A 22,227-nucleotide genomic window follows, 5' to 3' on the forward strand; every position below is an offset into this window, starting at 1 on the left:
ATCTGTCAGACATCTCTTTAATGAATGCGAAAATTCTGGACTGTATCAGGTCACTTTATATAACCCTTCATGCTTCAGGCACCTTATTCTGCCTTCTGGGCAACTATTGAACTGATCTAGTTATCTGCAAATATGGAATGTAACTGTAGGCGTAGTTGTCCAACACTGTTGAGAATGAAAGCAAAAGACTTCTCATTGTGAATTCTCTTCACATCTTTGAAATGCTGATTTGCTAGATGCTGATGGTTGCTCAGAATGGTCTTGTGTGTCAGTTACACATGTAATTGAAGTGTAAGGCAGTAGGGAAGCAAAAAGTCTACTATTGGAGCCCTCCCTGTTTTGCTTGACATACAAAAACTTGCAGGTTGAACCGAGTCACCTTTTAAGGAGAACAAATACATTGGAAAGCTGTTCTATTCTTCAAAGTCTGTAGTCAACCCACAAAGAAGCAGCTAAAACCTTGCACCACCAAATGGGTATTGCTAGTTTAACATCAGTCTTAGGCAAGTTATGTCAGGACTCTATGAGAGGTAGGAAAGAAGGGGAGAAATCTTCTTTATCCCTCAATAACTCTAAATAGACTGCTTTGTTTTGGAGCTCTTTTGCATCACAAGTCCATATCTGCAAAGCCCAGTGGAGTTTGCAGAATATCTGGAAGCACAACAGAATATTTACCTTCATGCTGACAATTGCTACTCGAAGATTTGTTCCGCCTAGATCCACTGCCAGTGCACTCTGTGTCTCTAGAATATGATCAATATCTTGAGAGATATTATCTTTGACAGGAGGAAAACAGAATTTCTTTTGCAGTGGTTCTTTGAGGTCAATAGATTTAAGGAACTTCAAAATCCTTGGAACAGCATTACCATCTCCATATATTTTTGAGCTATAATACAAAAAAGAATTCATGTAATTGGAAATAACACTGCAATCTATAAAGTTTTTTTATGACAGAAGAGTGTAACAATGTCATTACAACATTATGATCTGGCTACTCTGCCAATACTGCAGCTCACACTGACAGACTGTCATGAGACATGGTACATAGTTACAGTAGTTTAAAGAACACACACAGATCTTTAAAGCCTGGCATTAGCTCAATAATTTTTGAATATGAAACTGGAAGGTAGAAAACTGGAAACTAATGATACCAAAACCCCTGTAAAATTAAGTTTAATGAAGGGACCCACACCATAAAGCAGAAATAAAAATCTGGACAGTTTATGTATGTGTTACAGATCAAATAAGATGTACTTATCATACAGGTGCCAACTATGTAATAATAAACTGTATATTCATGTCAGTTTTCAGCATGTCTGTTCCTAAAATATCATACATGGTGTCAGTTACTTGGTATTAAAGAATGCAGTTTTATTGTTCTGTTTAGATTCTTAATAAATACTGTTTTTATCCTTGTCCTTAGCTGAGCAAATATCTATCGAAGTTTGTAAGAACTTACATGTTAGAGGAAGGAGAGTCAATTCTCATTAGGGTTGAGGAATGAGGAAAAGCACCTTGCCAGAATTCTGCAGCTTCCCTGGAAACTTGCACTCAGGACTCTACGCATCATGAGGTCAAATCAGCTATTGAGTATTGTGTCACAAAAGCACAGAGTAGCTTGGGTTGGAAATGACCTCTTGAGATAATATAGGCCAACATGCCCCCAAAGCAGGTCATGTTGAGCAGGTGACACAGAAACTCATCCAGGTGGGATTCTAGTGTCTCCAGGGAGGGAGACTCCACAACAATCTGGGCAGTCTTTGCCTGTGGTCTGCCACCCTCAGTGTAAAGCTCTTCTTCATGTTGAGGTGTAACTTGTGTTTTGGTTCATGGCCATTACTCCTAGTCCTGTTGCTGGGAACCACTGAGAACAGTCTGGCACTATCCTCTAGGCACCCACCTTGGAGATATTTTTATGTATTGAAGAGATCCCACCTCTCAGTTGTGTCTTGTCTTGTCTACACAGGATTCTAGATTGTCTAGAATCTTCCACATTCTCTCTCTCCTCATAAGAGAGATGCTCCAGATCCCAAATAACAGAATCATAGAATAAACTAGGCTGGAAATGACCTTTGACATGATTGAGTCCAACCTGTTACCTAACATTATCAGCTAAACCACAGCACTGAGTGCCTCATGAAGTCTTTTCTTAAACACCTCCAGGGACAGCAACTCAACCACCTCCCTGGGTAGCCCATTCCATTCCTGAACCACTCTTTCTGTGAAAAATATTTTCTAATAGCTAGCCTAAACTTCCACCTGGCTACAGCCTCTTGTCAGGGAGTTGTAGAGAGTGATAAAGTCTCCTCAAGCCTCCCTTTTTCCAGGCTAAACAACCCCAGCTCCCTCAGCTGCTCCTCATAGCGCCTCATTTCAGGCCCTTCACCAGCCTTGTTGCCCTTCTCTGCATGAATTCAAGCATCTCAATGTCCTTCCTAAATTGAGGAATTGGATGCAGCAGTCAAGGAGAGGCCTAACCAGTACAGGGGAAGAATCACTGCCCCGGTCCTGCTGGCCACACCATTCCTGATACAGGCCAGGATGCTGTTGACCCTCTTGGCCACCAGGCCATACTGCTGGCTCATGTTCAATCACCTGCTGACGAGCACCCTCAGGTCCCTTTCTGCCTGGGCACTGCCCAGCCGCTCTGTCCCCAGCCTGTGGTGCTGCAGAGGGTTGTTGTGACTCAAGGGAAGGACCCGGCACCTGGACTTGTTAAACCTCATATCACTGGACTTAGCCCATCTACCCAGCCTGTCCAGGTCCCTCTGCAGAGCCTTCCTACCCTCTAACAGATCAATACTTTCATCCAATTTGGTGTCATCTAGATTTGCTGATGGTGGACTCAGTCCACTCAGACTATTAATAAAGGGATTCAGCAGGACTGGCCCCAGCGCTGAGCCCTGGGGGGCTCCACTGGTGAATGCCCACCAAGTGGATGTGACACAATTCACTTCCACTCTCTGTGCCTGGCTATGCAGCCAGTTCCTAACCCAGCAAAGAGTGCTCCTGTCCAAGCCGTGGGCTGCCAGCTTTTCCAGGAGTGTCCTACAGGCAGATGGTGTCAAAGGCATTGCTGAAGGTCGAGTAGACAACATCCACAGCCTTCCCCTCATCCATCAGGTGGGTTACCTGGTTATAAAAGGAGATCAATTTGTTCAGGCAGGACCTGCCCCTCCTAAATCCATGCTGGCTGCATCTGAGCCCTGGGCCATCCTGTAGGTGCCATGTGACAACACTCAAGATGATCTGTGCCATAATCCTGCCAGGCACTGATGTCAGGCTGACAGGTCTGTAGTGTCCTAGATCTTCCTTCCTGCCCTTTCTGTGGATGGGCATCACATTGGCCAGCTTCCAGTCACCTGGGAGCTCCCCAGTGAGCCAGGACAGCTGGTAAATGATGGAGAGCGGCTTCAGAAGCTCATCTGCCAGCTCCCTCATCACCCTGGGATGGCCCATCTGGGCCCACAGACTTGTGAGCATCTAAGTGGCTCAGCAGGTTTCTGATGGCCTCCTCCTGGGTAACAGGGGGACCATTCTGCTCCCTGTCCCCATCTACCAGCCCAGGAAGACAGGTGTCCTGAGGACAACCTGTCTTATTCATGAAAATTGAGGCAAAGAAGGTGTTAAGCATCTCTGCCTTTTCCTCATTTTTAGTTACTAAATTCTGTTTCCCATCTAATAATTAATGGAGATTATCCTTGCCTCTCCTTTTTCCATTAATGTCTTTATAAAAATATTTTTTATTATTCTTCACTATTGGAGAAGTGGCCAGATTAAGTTTTAATTGGGCTTTTACCTCCCTAGATTTTTTTTCCTTACATGACCTAGCCACATCCTTAAACATTTCCTGAATTACTTGCCACTTTTTCCTAAGGCACCATCATCTTTTTCTGCCTTAGTTCCTTCAGAAGTTATTTTTTCATCCAGGCCAGTCATCTTCTCCAATAGCTCGTCTTTTGGCACACAGGGACAGCCTGCTCCTGTGCCTTCAAGATTACCTTCTTGATGTACGTCCATCCATCCTGGACCGCCTTGTTTTTAAGTGCTGTTTCCTAAGGATCTTTCCAAATCAACTTCTTGAATAAGCCAAAGTCTGCCCTCTGGAAGTCCAGTGTGGAAGTTTTGTTGGTGCCCCTCCTTGTTTCACCAATTATTGAGAATTCCATTATTGCATGACCACTGTATCTCAAATGGCCCCCAACCACCACATCTCCCACCAGCCCTTTTTGAAGATGGGAGTATCAATGGCCTTCCTCCAGTTATTAGGCATCTCTCCCACTCCATGATTTTTCAAAGATAATGGAGACTGGCTTAGCAACATCTGCTAGCTCCCTCACCACATGTAGGTGCATCTCATCAGGTCTGTAGATTTATGGCTGTTTAATCTGCCTTGCTGATCTCTAACTCAACCCTCTACAAACAAGTCTTCCATTCTCCAACCTTTTCCTCTTACCTCTGAGGTCTGGGATTCCTGAGGGCTGTTCTCAGCAGTTAAGACTGAAGCAAAGAAGGCATTCAATAATTATACCTTCTCAGTGTCTTCCAACACCAGGACACCCATATGATCCAGCAGCTACCAAGAATCTACCCTGTTTTTCCTGATGCTGCTGATTAATTTGTAGAAGTCCTTCTTGTTGTCCTTTATATCCCTAGCCAGACTGAATTCCAAATGGCCTTTGGCCTTCCTTCTCATATCCCTGCATATTCTGACAATGTTTCTATAGTGCTCCCATGTGGCCTGTCCCTTTCTTCACATCCCATACATTTCTTTCTTCTGTTTGAGTTTTACTAGAATCTGATCTATTTAGGTCTCCAGCCCTCTTTGCCTGATTTCTGGATCACAGGGATGCACTGGTCTTGAGGTCAGAGGAAGTGATGCTTGAATACTGACCAACTCTTTGGACACGCTCCTCATCTGGAGTCCTAACCCATCAGATTCCTCCAAATAGGCCCTTGAAGAAGTCAAAGTTAGCTCTTTGCAAGTTTAGGGTTCTAATCCTGCTTGCTATTTTGCTTCCCCAATGCAGAATTCTCAGTTTCTAATGGTCACTGCAGCCAATGCTGTCCCTAGCCTTCACATATTCAACCAGTGCCTCTTGGTTTGTTAGTAAAAAGTCCAGAACACACCCTTCCTCAGTGGCTCCTCCACCACTGCATCAAAATTATCTTCACTGATCTGCAGGAACTTCCTGAACTGGGTGCCAAGCTGTGTTGTCACTCTTAACAAATATCAGGTACAAGTCTCCTAGGAGAACCGGGTCCTGTAACTGTAAGGCTATTTCAGTTGTCCACACAAAGTCTCATCAACTTACTCCTCTTCATCAGGTGGCCTCTGGTAAATACCCACAACAGTGTCACCCATATTAGCCTGTCTCTTAATTCTCATCCATAAACTCTCAACTTGTTCATCTGTCCCTGAGTAGAGCCTGATACATTCCAATTGCTCTCTCACATGAAGAACAACTCCACTACTTTGCTTCTCTGACCTGTCCTCTCTAAAAAATATGTAGCCATCCGTGAAAACATTCCAGGTATGTCACCATAATTCCAATGAGATTGTGGCTCTGCAACCTCACACAGATTTCTAGTTTATTAGATTACCTTGCTTATACCACTTGCTGTGTGCATTGGTATACAGGCACTTCACAGAAGATCTAACATTCAGGTTGCTTGAAGGGGTGTGAGAGTCACAAACACCATAGTAATAAAAACCCTTGACGTGTTTTGCCCTATGATCCTGTCCTGGAGTGATCTATAATGTTACTGTATTCCATATCTATCTGTGCCAAAAAATCATTACTGTGTCTTCAAGACCCTGCAGCTGGGGACCTTGTGTGTGTGTGGCAGGTGGGGGAGGTGACTGCAGGCATTTTTAAAATCGCCTTGCTCAGGCAGTTTCCTGCCTTTTGCTGTGTAGTGTTTGCTTTGAGGGCTGTTTCATCTTTGTTTTGGGAGAGTTTTTTTCCCTTCCCTTTTCGGGTTCTATTTTCATTTTTCCTCCCTCTTGCCTCAGAGGGACACCAGCTGGCGTTTCTGGGCTGTCCTGGGGCAAAGTCTATATGTGCCCTCCTGCTGCTGCAGAGAGGGACTGGCCTAGCCTCAGTCCAAGCCACTCCATGAGAGAAGACTATGGGAGAAGAGCTTCTCCCTTTTGTGGCAGCCTTGGGTTTGCCATTCTAAAAACTGCATTTTGCAGTTAGAAACTGTTTCAAAGTGAACTTCACAAGGTCTGCTGGCAGCAAAAAAGCCAGCGAGTTCCTGGGGTTGGGCACCCTGTGCCAGTGTGGATCGACTGCTCCTTTCCCACCACCCCATCCCAGAACCATGGTGCAGAACATGGCAGCAGCACTAGCAGAGCCCCGGGACAGCAGGAGGAAGTGGCAGCAGCCACCTGAACCAGCAAGTTTCCATCTGCCTCCAGAACTGCTCTGCAGACTTCTGCCTTCCCAGTGGGAGTTCTAACCATCTTGCCTCTTTGTTCCTGCAAACATGCGGTCACCTGGGAGGCACCATCTTGGAAGGGAAGGGTGAGATGCCACCTTTCCTTTGTCCTTCAGCCATGCAGCTGCCTCTGGCAGGCACCACTTCAGGAACAGTTATTTCCGGCATTTCGGGTCTCTTTGTTTCCGTGGGGTTGTGAGATTTAGCAGTTTGGTATCTAACAGCTATTTACTTCCCCCCCACCCTGCTGCCTGTTGGCATCCTGTTTGTTAATAAACTGTTATTTTTTCACTTGCATCTATTTGTGTGTTGTTCCTTATTGGTGGAAAGGGATTGGTTGGAGTCAAGCGGGAGGTTACTCATTTCAGAGCGCCCATCTCTTTAAACTGCCTCAAAACAAGAGAGATCTTTAATCTGAGCTGCAGCCAAGGAACATCTGTCTCTGCAGTGGTTGCTATAACCTGCTCCCCAGGATGAAGCAATGGCACAATCATTGCCATTTTCACCCTGCCTCCCAGTCCTTCAGTTTAAAGGCCATCTCACTAGACTGGCCAGCTTGCTGCCAAAGACTCTCTGCCCCTTTTAGCCGGGGGATCCCATTCCCCTGTAACAGGCTAAAAATCATAAAAACACAATCCACTGTTGTAAAAGCCAAAACCTTCTCGATAGCACCAGCCACAAACCCAGACATTGATCTGCACAATGCACCTGCCTCTGGCTGTCCTGATTTCTCTGACTGGTAGGATACACGAGGAGGTGACTTGGGCAGAGATGTTTTTCATGTGCCTCACCAGGGCTTTATAGTCTTCCTTGATCCTGGCTATTTTTTGGCTTTCAGTCTCATTTGTACCCACATGAAAAAGTGTCCTTCAAACACAAGTCAAAGTAGGCAGAAAGGATGTTCTCCCCCATGCTGCTCTGAAAGAACAAGCTCTCCAAATCACACTGGTCTAGGTTAATATGAATTTTGTCCTCTTGACTTTCTGTTGGACGTTAAATGACTACTTGTATCGAAATACTACTAACAACATTTTTCTCTATAAATACTACTGCATACCAGATATTGCATTATGGTTCTGAAATGAAAAATCATTTGTAACCTCAGATCAGTGCATTAAAAGCACTCCAATCAAATATGATGAAACACCTTAGGACTAAATGCCTTTTACTCTACTGCTTTAACATCCCCTCCAATGAATTAAGATGAATGTACTCACCATGGATATTGCTTCCCAAACTGCAGCTGCAGAGCATGAAGAATCTTATCCTGTGTATCAGCATCACGAACGTGAAGAACATTTTCACCTAGATGACAAAAATTAACGTAATAGGACAGATCAGATGCTCAAATTGCTTTAGAGTATGAGTTTTTTCATTAGAAATGAAAAAAATTTGGTTTTATTTCCTCTGTGAGGGCAAGATGCCCATCAGATTGACATCACTCTTTATCAGTTCTGTGCCTCCCCTTGCTTCCACTAAAGCAACGCTGACACCTCTGATACACTGTCCTGCATTACATAATGCTAGTTAAGCAAACATGTACCTGTTTCTCTTCCCGTCTGACGTGTCCCCAGGTTGATGACAGGTGTACCAAACGCTCCCACCTCTCGGACACCACAACTGCTGTTACCAATCATGCAACCAGCGTGAGCAACTAGCTGAATGAACTGGTCAAATGGCACATGCTTTACTGCCCGAAAATTGGGATGGTGTTCAATGCCCTTCTTCCTCATCACACGAACCATCTCTTTGCTTCCTACAGAAAACCGAAGTAGAATAAATTATTTAAGTTCTACTTTTAAAATCAAAGTCCAGGCACACAAAGAATCTAGTAGCCAGCCATTCACTGAGTTGCCAGCTCTGAACAGGTTTTTGCTCTCTTTTTATCCTTACAGTGGAAATCATTTAGCTCAGCACATATGCCAAAGTTTGATACAAGAATTCACTGCAAAAGTATCTTTCCAGTTTTAGGCTAATTTAAGAGGCACTAATATTGCTCCTACATGTCACGTAGTTTCTCTCATCTTCCTTCCCACACTGAAAAACTGAAATGTCGCCAGCAATGTGAACACAGAGTTGCAGCAGATGCACCCATGAGCTGACACAATCCAGCTATTTCCATCTGGCTAGAGGACCCGGGATAAAAGCACTCTTTTGAGGACAATCTGTTATGTGTCACTCTGTCATGAAGGTATTCTACTCACCTGCATCCACATTAGGGAATAGAACAAGTGTTCTCTTGTTGAAGGAGATGAGTGCATCTAGTGTCAGCTCAAACATCTTTATGGAATGTTTAATATCTGTGGTTACAGGATGTTGCAGAGCAACTATATAATCTCTGGTTTTGACATCTTCACCTGTCCAAATGGAGGGCAAGAAAAGTTACTTTATCGGTGTAGAATAGCAAGAGAAGGCAGGACATACTTTCAGAACTACAGACATGAAACCTTGAAAAGTCAAGGCACTGAATGGGATTTATCTAACACATACGGATCAATGCTAGAATAAAAATTAAGGGAGTTACAGGCTAGCCTAGCTTGTTATTTGCCTCTCTAAGCACGTCTCATAATTTTAGAGACCACTACCTAAATGTCAACAAACTGTTAACTTCCAAGTCTACTTTTGAAGCTTTCCCAGACTACACCAGGATCAAGAGACTGTTCTCACACCACTATAAATCTGGAGTAACTCCTGAAGTCGCTCTTATTTTCTGTCAATTGTCCATTCTCAAGCAAAGACTTCATTTCCACTGCTTTAAAACAACCATACTTGTCTTAGTATGTCTGATAAACATTTATCTGCAAAACATACTGATTGAAAAATATTGCCATGGTAGGCATACAAGAGTCTGCTTTGTCAAAGATAAAAAGCAAACAAAAAACTCCACTGTTTACAGGAATTATTTCTAAGTCAGTGAGTATTAAACACCAAAAGCCTTTGGTGCATGTTGTCCTGTTTTGGTGCATTCCTCAAAAAAAGGTTCATAATACAAATTCTGTATGATTTTTTATATTAGGCCTGAACAGCTTTGATTCTGTTTAACTAAAACTCTACTACACCAAAGTAACTGCTCATTTAAGACGGTTCTGCTTTTAAATTGTTCAGCTCAGAGAAATTACCCATTTAAGGAGTTATTTTTTGACTTGGCAGAAGGTCCGGAAATGCTCAGTAAAATAGATTTGTATCATTTCAGTTGTACGTGGCAGAATACAGAATGAAGGCAAATGTAGAAAGAAATACCAAGTACTATTAAAAATATATATATTACTTTTTGACTGATAGCCTACTTACTGAGTTCGTCTAGTGTTGAAGGCACGTGAGAAAAACATAAAAAGTGACCCGCTTACCTAGCCACATGCTAATAATACTCATGTAGTCCTTGTTTTTGGCAGAGAGAAGCTTGTCATATGAGGGACAGCCTGCTAAAAGGATGCGGTCATGGTCTTCACACATGGCTATCAAGTGCTGCTCTGCACTCCTTGTGCAGCACACGTGGTAATGGGCCAGTTTGGTTATGGCATGTCTGATGGAGTCATCGATGGTCCCGCTGACTTCCCCACCTTCAATGTGAAGAATGCGAATGTTCATCAGGGCCGCAGACGTGGCCAGGGCCAAAGCATCGAATCTGTCCCCATGAACTATCATTATGTCAGGTTTCAGGCGGTTGAGGACATCGGGTAACTTGACTAATGCAAGGCCCACCGACTCCACCATAGCTGCCTCATCCTCCCCTCTCACGATGGTGTGTAATCTTGTATGAATATCAAAGTCATCTTGTTCAATCATACGATAGGTATTACTGAAGGTCAGAGAAAAAGGGTTATTAGAGTAAATACAACTTGATTTTACAGCAATACTGCTTCACAAAATAAACACAAATTACAACAGCCGTACTGGGGCTGAAAAAAAGCCTGCTTTCCACATCTTCTTCACTGAGGTAAGTAGCTTTTAAGATTTTTAACAGAATATTCTCATCCAAGTGAAGATCCTCCCTAATATTCCAAGCATCCAGTTCCTCTAGACACCTTTAAAGAGGAACTGTGCTGAACATATTGTGGAAATCCTCAGAAATCAAACTCTGTTCATGTGTCCACTGAGCCTTTCAGAGAATAGATATGGCATGATTTCCTGTCAGAAAGGGTATGTTTATTGACTCCTCTGTGGACAACTCTATAAATACAACAACCAATGTGATGCAAAGCTGACGCCAGTATGTTTAAAGAAAACATCCTGTAGGTAGCATATATTATTTCAGATTCTCTATTCTTTTAAGGCATATCCTTTTAATTTTACTGAGTAAAGGGGCTTGCATTTATAAATTTCATAACATTTCCAACTCCATTTACAAATATCCTTCACAGACCTACCATCTTCCTGATTATGTACATTCATCTCAGAAAACTTTTTTTCTCTCTGTTTCTGTATTCTTTGCCTTTTAAAAGGTGAAAATCTAGGAGACAGGCAAGACTGTGCATTTCTGGTGGTTTTGTTTTCTTTATTATTCTCCAAACATTTCAATACCAGACACTTCACAGGATCACAGTCATCTGACTTCTACTACTGTTGATTACACCATTCACATCACTAGAACATATATGTTCTGAGGACCCCCTAATTTCCTAGGATGACCCAGATTAAGGGGTGCAGGGCTAGGCCCTGAAAAAACCCCAAGGAGTACCTGGCTTTTAGAATCCTTACTATAAAGTAACTAACAGCAAAAACATTTGCCAGATCAAAATCTCTACTGTCTGCTTTGTGCATTACAAATCATTCAAAATACAGAGACAAACGTTAAACATCTTGGAACTGGAATAGTAGTATTTTGTATTACTTTGCACAAGTCTTGCAGACAGCCAAGGGTTATGTGATATGGAGAAATCAGGACCACGTTTGTCCTTTTTAGCAAATGAAATGGGATTACTTTATTTCTCCAATCAGATGGTGCAATTCAACATACTAACCTGTCAAGAAGTTCAACTGGCTTTTTTTGGTCTGGTTTTGTTTTGAATCAGTTAGTTTTGTGATGCTGAATTCACCTTGCCTTGTTACTGGATGGAAACAATGTCCAGTACAAAGCAAGGAACAGAGTGCTATAATGTGCAGAAAGAGAACAGTCACCAGTGGAACATCCTGTCTTAGTAGTTTGAGATAATAAAACTTCCTCCTGTCCTGGCTTACAAAATGCCAAAATTTCTCATTGGAAAGTCCAAAAAGTATCTCTACATGAAAAAAGTATCTCTACTTGTATAATCTATATGCTTATACGTTTCCTAACGTTTGACAATGCCGATATACTGCAGACCTGAGCTAAAGTCTGATTTTGTTTTCCAGAATATGCGTTTTCGTATCTATTTCACTTACTGGGTCCAATCTGGTAAATGCTGCCTGAAGAAAATCAACCACAATCCCAGAAAGGCTATCCATGCTGTTTCTTCTACCTTTTCCCCAGCAACCAGGAGAATATCCACCAGGGAAGTCCTTCCAAGGGAAGGAATTCATACCAATTCAATCCTCCTGGGCGAGTGGTTTGACTGCTTACTTATGGAGAGCTATGGACAGGGTCTCTATTCTCTCCCACCTACCCATATACCACAGATAACCATATATCTGTCATTTTGTTATTCATTTTGTCAGAAACATATGACCACACTTTCCTGCCTCCACAATACTGGAAGTAAGAACTAACAGTGTTCTCCTGGGATATGCAATATATAAGTACTTTCTCCAATAACTGTAAAGGAGAAGAGGTGCAATTTAAAATGACTGAGGAGGCTCTTTTCTCTATGAAAATTAAAAAACTGTAGCACATTTCCGTTTGACAATCACCAGGTTTCAGGGAAAAATGCAGGACATAAGTTTCTCACTTCATCCAGTTTGCGATCCTTTTTGGGGTCTCAATTACAGCATTTGCACAAAATTTTCTAGAATTCCAAGACTGGCTGAAAAAAAACGACTGCATGAAATATGCAATCTCATAAGGAGCTGTAAAATAAAATTCTGGAAAAAAAAGTAAAACTTTGTTGTGTACACTCATAATGCCAAGAGTCTGTTTTACCTAATGTATCTTATCATTGCTAACACCTCAGAAACATACTGGTAGATAAAAATTCATCTTACCCATAGTCATCAATCAGGTGGGAACCAAGCACTACGACATCAAGCTCAAAAAACTGTGGTTCTGCCTTAATACCAAACATAATGGGAGCCAATTTTGAATAATCAGCACGGTTGCAAGTAGCAACACAAACACGAAGTTTGTGGTTGTTTCCATTCTTCTCCATGACTTCCTTTTGTTTCTGTTTTGAAAGATTCTTGAAGTACACCTCCTGACATAATAGAGAAAACAAGAAGTGTGTCATCAGTAATAGTAATTTACTTACATCAAATGGTATACACTTCATGAATAGTACACACAAGTGCAGCCCCAACTGTGGATACACAGTAACTACTCCACTTATAATGGACATCTAGCATCTCACAGAATAAATGGAGTTCTGTTTCCAAAATCTAGAAGTTTTTTTTTAAATTTAAAACTCAATTTTAATACTTCTATTTCTACAAATAGTATATAAAAATTCTGTATAATCAATATTTAAGTATTATGAAGTTCAACTGTAATTAAAAGTAAAATGAATTCTCCCTGTTCTGATGGTCTAAGTAGAAAAACTAGTACATAAAACTTAGTAAATAAAAGAAAGAAAATCTCATATTCCAAACAAAAGAATGGAACAAATTGCTCAGATGCATCCACTGAGGCTCTGTAAACAAAAAGAGAAAGTTTTTGACCAAGACAGTTTATGTATCTCCATTAAACACATTTTGGTGAGGTAAAGCAAGTTAAACATTTATTTCTAAAGCCTTACATACCCTTTTGTAGGCCAAAGTACATTAAGAAAATCAATAATACAGAAAATCAAAATAACCAAAATTTCCTCCCTCCCAAACAGAAATTACTAAGGTGTTACCAAGAGTTTAAGTAAGTACTATCCTTCTGGTATAAATCTAATGTTATGTCAGATTTTTGCTCCACTCGGCAGATGGAACTTTTTCTGGATTAATGGACAAGGTTTGCTTGTCCTTGACTCAAAGCAGTATCAATGTCTCTACTGATTTTGCCAGCTAGAAAAGCATGACAGTACATGGTTATATTAACAGGAGCAATTCCATGCTCCTTTTAGACTGCATACAGATTTTTTTCAGTGTAGTTCTAAAAGAAAGGCTACTGTGACATCACACTTTCATGAAACTTCCAAAATTCAGCAACTTTTCAAGATTTCCCTATTTTTAAGACATTAGTTTAGGTTTCATCACATGTGACAAAACAATGCTTTGGTGTAATAGCAACATTAGGGTGATCAGGAATCTATGCCAAATTGTCCAAGTGGTATCTCTAGTCCACTTGCAGTCCATTACAGCTCTGCAAAACTACGACTGGCAGTGACACCAGCCAGACTTAGATCTAACAGACCCCACTGCTTTTCCTCATTTCTAAAACAACCTCTCTTTGGAGGTGGTTCTGAGCAGGACGTCCTGTCGTTATTTATGTAAAACCAGCCACTAATTAAAATAAAATGGTGATCAAGATGTGAATGCTACTTCTGACGTACCTATAAGCTTGTCTTTGAAAGTGCATGAACAATATTAGTATAACTAGAGGCAAACCTCTCACAAAACTCTTCCAGGTGGCCACTGCTGCATACCTATTCTATATTACATAAAACAAGAAGCCAAAGTAAAAAACAGCAAAATAAGGAAGTGACAAAGCAAACTTATCCAAAGTCTGCTACCTCCAAGTTACCTGTCTGAGCTAGGACCACCAAGACCCCCTCTGACAAAGCAGTTTCTTTTCATTTATGCAAAGCAGTTCTTTCAAGAGGCAGAATAGTTTTCTGTCCTCCTTTTTTCTTCAGGCATTGTCTAAAATTCTAAAAACCTTCCATCCAGACACAGAACATACCATCTCCTAAAATTGAAGGTCTGTAAGTTGAGAAAAAATAAAATCTCTTTTTTCATCATAACTACAGATCCAACAGAACAAAATCATTAGCCCACACATCTTTCCAGCCACGAAGATCACATTTAATTACAGCTAGTATTTGGCTGTAACAATGGACTCTTGAAATAATTTTAGACATAGATGTTGAGACACTCCAAATGTATCTGAATTGACTAGAATCAAAGGCAATTCCTGTACTTGTCCATTTCAACTTCTGTTAACATTACATTTCAAAGCAGATTTATTTCCAGTACAGCCTTAAAACTCTGTAACACAATAGTTTCAAAAAGCTGCCAAGTGAGCCACATACTGGCCTTGGTGCAGACAGGTTTTCCATTGCTGTCAATTTTAAACACCTGCTTATCTGAAGAACCAAAATATTTACCCTAGCTTAAGGTAGGTAACAATGCAATATAATTATCAACTGCATGTGGAAATTTGCCACTAATTAAACTGGTTTATTATTTTCTAGGATGACTTGGATGTTTCCTAAAGAAACATGTGATGTATTACCACACCACATTTTAATAACAGACATTATTATGTCCTGACCCCCAACTTTTCTGAGCAGAAATGCAAAAATAATTCTGTATTTTCAGACAGTATTCACAGTCAAAAAGCAATGGCCAAGTCCCTTCAGCCATTAACAGCAAATTCCTTCAAGCAGAGCTGTGATGCCCTAGCTACAAAATTTTGTTACCACTGTGGTTTTAGCATTTATTATCAGCTTTTGCAGGCAAGTCATCTCTTTTCAGGACTGTTCGCCAAAATTATTTGAAATAATGAATCACTAACTAATCACTATTTGCCTCTTAGTTTCTAGATGTTTGGTGATATAATGAGTTTGATCTACATAGAACTCTCTAGCTGGGAATCCTCCTGTTCCAAGGTCTATCTCTTCCACCTTGCAGGGACTAACCATCTTTAGCAGAAGAGAGAAGAAATAAAACAGTCTTCCAAGAAGAACTACTTGAAATACTTAATCTCTATGTGCTTTGGTCTACTGCTCTTCTGTATCCTGTCCTGAAGCTTTTAGATTATTACAGATTCAAGGACTTTTTAAGACTGGGAAATTCTGGGCCAGACTTTACAGCAGCCAAGCAGCTACTATTTCTGTTAGCAGTCCTCAGAGCATGAGACACCCCTTGATCACTGTTTCACAAACAAATGACACCACCTGTATACTCTATATTCTACATTCACACCTCTGAAACATTGGGTTATAAAATCAAAGACCCAGTCTCTACACTGTGTATGCCCATGTGTTGAGGGCAATTTCATCTTTCCACTTGCTTTGCCGCATGACATACAGGTTATTCTGCCCTGAACTCTTCCCACACCCTCTACCAGTATGTGTATTCCCACCACACTTCTCCATACATCCGCTGAGCCATCGGTTCTACGTCGCCTGTGTGCACACACACCCAGGGCCTCTTCCTAGAGCCCAGTGCAGGTGACCAAACATCAAACAACACACTCAAATGCCTCTGTGAGGGTGGAAAAACATCCATCGTCCTGCACATGTTTTAGGGCAAAAAATGCTGTCCACCTTTCCCCCCATGAATGTGGCTGACATCTTCACCAGGCCCCTTCCTGGTGCAAGGGATCACACCCTGTGCTTTTTCAAATACCGATACACCAAGAATCAAGGAATATGATGACTCCAATGCTGAACTGGAAGGGAACCACAAAGATCACTGAGTCCAGCCCTTACTCCTGAACAGGACACCCTAAGTGTCCATGTGCCCGTGAGCACTGTCCAAATGCTTCCTTGAACCCTGTCAGACTGGTGCTGTGACCACTTCCCTAGGGAGCCCGTCCCAGCCACCCTCTGGGTGAAGAGCCTTTTTTGGATGCCCAGCCTAAACCCACCCTGACACTTCAGGCCATTCACTTCTTACACAAGTCTGCCCTGGTATTCTCTCTCTCCGCACCCCCCCCCCACCCCACATCCCGGGAAAAACCACGCCTGCGGCCCCGCCGCTCTCTCCGTTCCTCTGGACAACGCCCCCGTGCGCCCTTTCCCCCTGCGGGGGTTCTGGATCCCCGCTTTTCTCGGGGACCCGCGCCCGCATCTCCGGGTCTGTGGACCCCCGCATTCCGCGGGGACGAGTCCCGGCCCGCACTGCCCGGCCCCAGGCACAGCCGCGCTCCCGCTCCCGCCCGCTCCCCGCACAGCTGCGGCGCGCCCGGCCGGGCCCGGCCCGGGCTCTGCGTGGCCGCCTCGCAGTCACCTTGCCCGGCGCCAGGACCGCGGCGCCACCGCCCGCTCGCATCCGCCGGCAGCGAGCCCCGCCCCCGCAGGAAGTGAGCGCCGAGGAGGGCGCTGCCTCCCAGCCGCGCCCCGCCGGCCACGGCCGCCCGAGGCCCCCGCCGCGCCCGGCCGGGAGCCGCGCCCGGCCGGGAGCCTAATCGCAGAACCGATTAGGTTGGAAAAGGCCTCTGAGGTCATCGAGCCCAACTTAGGACCCAATACCTCCCTGTCAACCAGACCATGGCACCGAGTGCCACGTCCAGTCTTTCCTTAAACACCCGCCACGGACAGTGACTCCACTGCAGTGGCAGCCCGTTCCAATGTCTAATCAGCCTTTCTGTGAAGAAATTCTTCCTAAAGAGGAGCCGTGTCGTTGAGGTGGGGCAGTCTCTTCCTGTGTATATATGGAATATTCCATATATACGCATCTGAGCTAGCGAGCTAAAACTGCTGCATGATCTCACAGCTTCAGTGGCGACTGAAGAGCCATCATGTTAAGAGCTTTTAAACTGAGCGCTGTCAGGGAACTAGGGGCTGTAGGGTTGCTGTAGGAGATGCAGTTAGGATGCACAAATGGCCTACAGGGGTGTATGGAAGAATAAGGCAGTTGCCTGATGGTGCAGGCTGTGAGGAACTGCAGCCCTCTGGTCTGGGCACCAGCCAGTAGCTCATGAAGAGTGCCTGGGTGTGATCCAGAATTTTATAATTTTGGCATTAATTCAGCCCAGAGTGTCACCAAATGACAACTTCATTGGTGTGAAGCACAATCAAAAAAGCTGTTAAATCAACTACCAGGTATTGCTGTCATCTGTGTTCCAGCTGACTGTAAAAGAGATGTGGTTTATTTTCTCAAGCTGGAGGTGTTTCGAAGTCAAGTCTCACATTAGTGAAGTGATGTGACTTGGATCCTAGCTCAATACCTGAGGCACCATGTGTAACATCAGTAATCTGTGCCCATTATATTCTGCTAGGAAAACAACTACCTAAAACATCTCAGTAGCTGAAATGGTGTCACACAGTCCTAGTAAAAGGACAAACTTCCTCCCATTTTTAACTCTTTGATTTCACATTTGTGTGGCTGAAACCTGAGTCTAGTGTGGTAGGGCGATACATCTGAACAAGTCTGTACTTTGCCACAGTATTTCAGTCCAGATTGTATTTTTGTTCATCCATATAATACTTGAGGGGTCTCAAGTCCCTTCTAGTTTTGCCCTTTAATTCTCAGAAAAATTACCCAGAAGAGTGACTCCTGTCTGACACACCTAGAAGAAAGTAGGTGCAAGGAATGAGATAGTTGCATTTCTGGCCTTTACCAGGGAGAAAAAGGTTGACTTTCCCAGCAGTTACAAATATTTGTTTAAAAAGACTTTAAGAAACAATTAGTGAAGTCTTCAGCTAAAAGAAAAAAATATTCAATAGTGATTATTAAAGTAAAAACTCTTAAAGACTTGCCCTTGGGAATTTAAAGTGATGACTTGACTGTTTCCCAAGAGAGGTAGCAAGGATCTTATCCTATGCTGATGTTCAGGAAGTCCTCAGACAGCTGCAGTTCAATTAATCATAGCTCTGCAAAGACTCAGTGTTTTGAGAATATTGCAGCACACCCGCTTCCGAAGTTACCAGGCATCTTTGCTTGCAATACTGACCACATGCAATAACAGCAACTGGAAGGCACCTTAGGTTCAATTCATGTCCAGTTTAAATTATTTTCATTGTTTCCTGCACCACTAGATTTACTTTACGCACATTGCTTAAAACCCGTGTACGTTCTAGAAATGGCATACTAAATAAATTTGAATTGTCTCCTATAAATGCTTTCAGGTTATGATAAGCTTACCAGCATACCTATGGTTGGTTTCACTGAAGAGCATCCTGAATCATATTTGAGCATGAGTGTATGGAAGTGTGAACATACGGACAGACTCTGGTTTATACTAGTACTAACACAGCTAGAAGCAACTACATGGAGAGTTAATTACTCTTACAACAGCAAGAGTGCATCTCTTCATTTGACTTTTCTGTAAATGTTCTAATGGTGTTTCAGCATGTTGCAGTAAAAGGTGCAGAAGAAACAAGAAACTTTATGCTCCTTTTGGTTTCTCACAGACCTCACATATTACATAAACAAGATTAGATTTTTCTTGTTACTGAGTGAGCCCTGCCTCAAGGCTTCCCGGCAGAGACACATATGTTGTGCAGAGAAATCAGATGGGAGGAGAAGCCTCAGCCCATAATCTGCCTGCTCCAGTCGGTTTTATGCTTTGCTGTTCAAAATCTCCAATGACACTGTGAAGAGGGCCTCCTGTCCTTGACAAGGCCTGTGGCTGTGAAGGGGTTAATGAGAGGAGTAGGGTCTCAGTATCCAGATAATTCATTGGCACTTCCCTCATCAGAAAGCTCTGCAGGAATAGTAAAGGCTCTGTAGAGACTAAATGGACCTTAGTGTCAAAGTGTTGGGAAATGTTGGAGATGAGTAGCTTACTAATTTTGGGAGAAGTCATGTTGCTTAAGATCTGAATAGAAGAACCAAAATTAGTGGGTTTGGTTTGCAGCTGGTTTGGATTTATTGGAAACCCATCCTGCAAAAGGTGAAAGGTGCTTACCTGGGATGGTCAGTGCATGACTGTGCCTGGGAGATGGATAATGTGGACAGACAGAATCAGTAGCACTCTGATCTTCTGCACTGGTGCTAAGCACTGTGTTGCTTATTCCCTTCTGAAAGCAGAGTATTTTGACTTTTCAACATCTACATGATGTGAATATTTTATTACTTCTCCTTAATTTTTCATTTAAGTCCATTTTATTTATGTCAAAGACACATGCTGAGAGTAAGAAGGTGAAAACTTACACTAAGATTTTCAAAAGCAGCTGTCCATATCAATTCTGTACTGTCCAGCCTAAAACACCTGAAAGCAGCTTGAACTTTACAGATCAGGGCTTTCTGAAAAGCAGGCCCTTCTGACACAGCTGAACCGATAACCTCTGAAGATTCTGGCACAGCAGTGTTCAGCTACTGTGAATGCACTCCATTACAAATATCCCTTGTAGGAAGAGACCAAGTACAATGTACTACATTATATAAGTAGAATATAAACAGTTACAGACCGTAGGGAAAGCCTAACAAATTTTACCTTCCTGCATTTTCCTGTTTGTTCTTCCCAGTTAAAACTACCAGGTGAGGTGTGCAATTAATAGCAACTGTGGACAACCACATCCCAGTTCATATCTGATGTTCCAGAGAAGGGGAAGAGATCAGGGATAAGACAATGCCATAGATGCCATGAAAAGGGAAATCTGGGGATTTATTCTCTTCTCCTCACAACACACATCTCTTACATCTTTGCTCAGTGTCTTATAACAAAGACACCAAGCATTTGCTAACATAAAATGAGCATCTACATGTAGATTGTAAGACACACAATTCCCAGCTAAGCAAGAGGAAATAATTAACTATATGAAAATTTATTCTTTGTCTCTGGAAAGATACTGTCCAAAGAAATCAATGAAACTGGTGCAGGGAGCTATCTTACAAGAAGCAGCTGAGGGACCTTATCACTCTCTACATCTGCCTGAAGAGAGATTGTAGCAGGGTGGGGATCAGTTTCTTCTCCCAAGTAATAAATGATAGACAAGAGGAAGTGGCCTCAGGGTGTGCCAGTGGAGGTTTATTCTTGGATATTCAGAAATATTCATTTACTGAAAGGGTTATCAAGCATTATAAGCAACTGCCCAAGGAAGTACTGGAGTTATCATACCTAGAATTATTTAAAAGGCACATAGATGTGGCACTTAGGGACATGATTTAATGTTGGACTTGGCAGTGCTGTATTAATGGTTGGACTTGATGACCTTAAGGTTCTTTTCCAATCTAAATATTCCATGACTTGGTGTTAAAATTAGGTGTTTCAAAACCCAGGTAATAAGCTGAATTGTGAATCTCACTGACATAATTAGGAATTAGGTAAAAAATATCCTATACTTTTTTTCAGAGTTTCCAATGTTCTGTAATAGACTAGAGTCCCTTTTTTTTCCGTATTGGAAAGATGGCATATTCTGCTGTCTGGTGTGTTACAAAATAATGGCATTTGCACATATCCTATAAAATGTGAATAAAGTTTATTTTAACTAGCTAGAGCTTTAGAATGTGATAGATGCATGGCAAAAAAGCAATCTCTGTTGTAGAGAATTCCTTGATCAGGAGTGTGTGTGTAGGCTAGGCTGTATATCCATCTGAATATATATCCATCTGCAACCCGTGCAAAGCACTGGAAAGAGTACTCGAAACCTCAATAGTTTTTTTTTTTCCCTGATTAATTCAGTGTCTTGAGCCTTTATCTTAATTTCTGCTAAAAAAACCACCAAGCCACAAAACTTTTCCTTCCCAATCTATCTAAAAATAGTGGAACTGACCCACTTTTTGCTCTCATCATGTGACTAACTCTGCTTATGTGATCAGTTTAATTCTTCCAAAGGGTCTGTTTTCTTCACTTGTAACCAATGCTGTTAAGGTTATGGCTTGTCTGTTTCTTCTGAAGCTCCACTTCTTGTTCAGTCCTGCTGGAATGATTGCTGCTGATGATTTTTTGACACACATCAGACATCCATGGGGAAATCTGATGCAGTTCAACATACCCAAGCTGGCTTCAAACCAGTTGGTCTTGAACAATGATGGCAGCTTAGGCTGGGATAGTTCTTCCTCTTACTTATTCTTCCTCTTACTGTGCTGTGCATCTACACCCCTTGATTAGTAGACAGTGTGGTTCACTTAAAACAACTTTGGGGTATGTTCAAAATGGAATGAGTAGAGTTGCTGTACATACTCAGAGTATTTGGACGTGATCCAGCGCAGAATGAACTTGATTGGAAGCTGTCATCACTAGGTAAGACAGTGGGTAACTTTGCCAAATAAAAGATCCCAATTTCCACCTCAGGTACAGGTGGGAGAATTATTTGTTTTATATGAATATATATATATATAAATATACCTGGTCGAGGAAACAATGCAGAAAAAAGAGCCAACTTTGCAACAGCCAAAGATGCAAATGTCTCTCATTTGTCAAAGTCTGGAAAAAAAATTCTGGTAAGCTTTCCCAATTCTGACATTAAGACTGCCTACTTTTTTAACTTCAAATTGACATGAAGTGCTGAAAAGAAAGTTAAAAGTCTGGCAGGAAGGAGGAATCAAACTCTGGCCACTTCTCACTATTAATAAATACCTCCCGTGTTGCACACTGGTCTAGAGATTCCTCTTTGCTGTTCTCGTCCAACTGGGTTGTTCTTTTTTTTTCATCTCTCTCAGTCCTTTTGAGGCTCATTGGCATCCTACTTGAATGCAACTGTGTTTTTCAATGTGACTGTCAGATTACAAATATTTGAAATATTGTGTCTTCTCTGGTAATTGCTAATTTCTAATTTTAAGGATTACTAATTCTACTACATAATTACAAAAATCCATTAAAAAGTGATCTATTATCAGGACTAAAGAATTATAATAGTAAACATGTATTTCCACCCTTTATGCCATATTAAAATA

At 42.1% G+C, this 22,227-nt stretch overlaps 1 protein-coding gene across 2 annotated transcripts in view; it reads right to left on the bottom strand.

Annotated features, from left to right (window-relative positions):
- The window catches only part of GNE (glucosamine (UDP-N-acetyl)-2-epimerase/N-acetylmannosamine kinase), a 34,343-nt gene that overhangs the window by 8,582 nt on the left and 3,534 nt on the right, over positions 1-22,227 (bottom strand). Inside the window, exons 1-7 of one of the 2 annotated variants that reach the window (XM_068176105.1) lie at positions 16,675-16,793; positions 12,562-12,770; positions 9,792-10,243; positions 8,649-8,801; positions 7,988-8,200; positions 7,662-7,749; positions 676-886 (exon numbers count right to left, since the gene is read on the bottom strand). In XM_068176105.1, the coding sequence (XP_068032206.1) occupies positions 676-886; positions 7,662-7,749; positions 7,988-8,200; positions 8,649-8,801; positions 9,792-10,243; positions 12,562-12,770; positions 16,675-16,716 (1,368 nt within the window). In that variant the 5' untranslated portion in view covers positions 16,717-16,793. Of the gene's footprint in view, positions 1-675; positions 887-7,661; positions 7,750-7,987; positions 8,201-8,648; positions 8,802-9,791; positions 10,244-12,561; positions 12,771-16,674; positions 16,794-22,227 lie in introns of those variants that run through there. The other variant, XM_068176104.1, reaches the window with a different exon arrangement.

This window comes from Anomalospiza imberbis, chromosome Z, assembly GCF_031753505.1.
Source record: "Anomalospiza imberbis isolate Cuckoo-Finch-1a 21T00152 chromosome Z, ASM3175350v1, whole genome shotgun sequence".
Classification (NCBI taxonomy): domain Eukaryota; kingdom Metazoa; phylum Chordata; class Aves; order Passeriformes; family Viduidae; genus Anomalospiza; species Anomalospiza imberbis.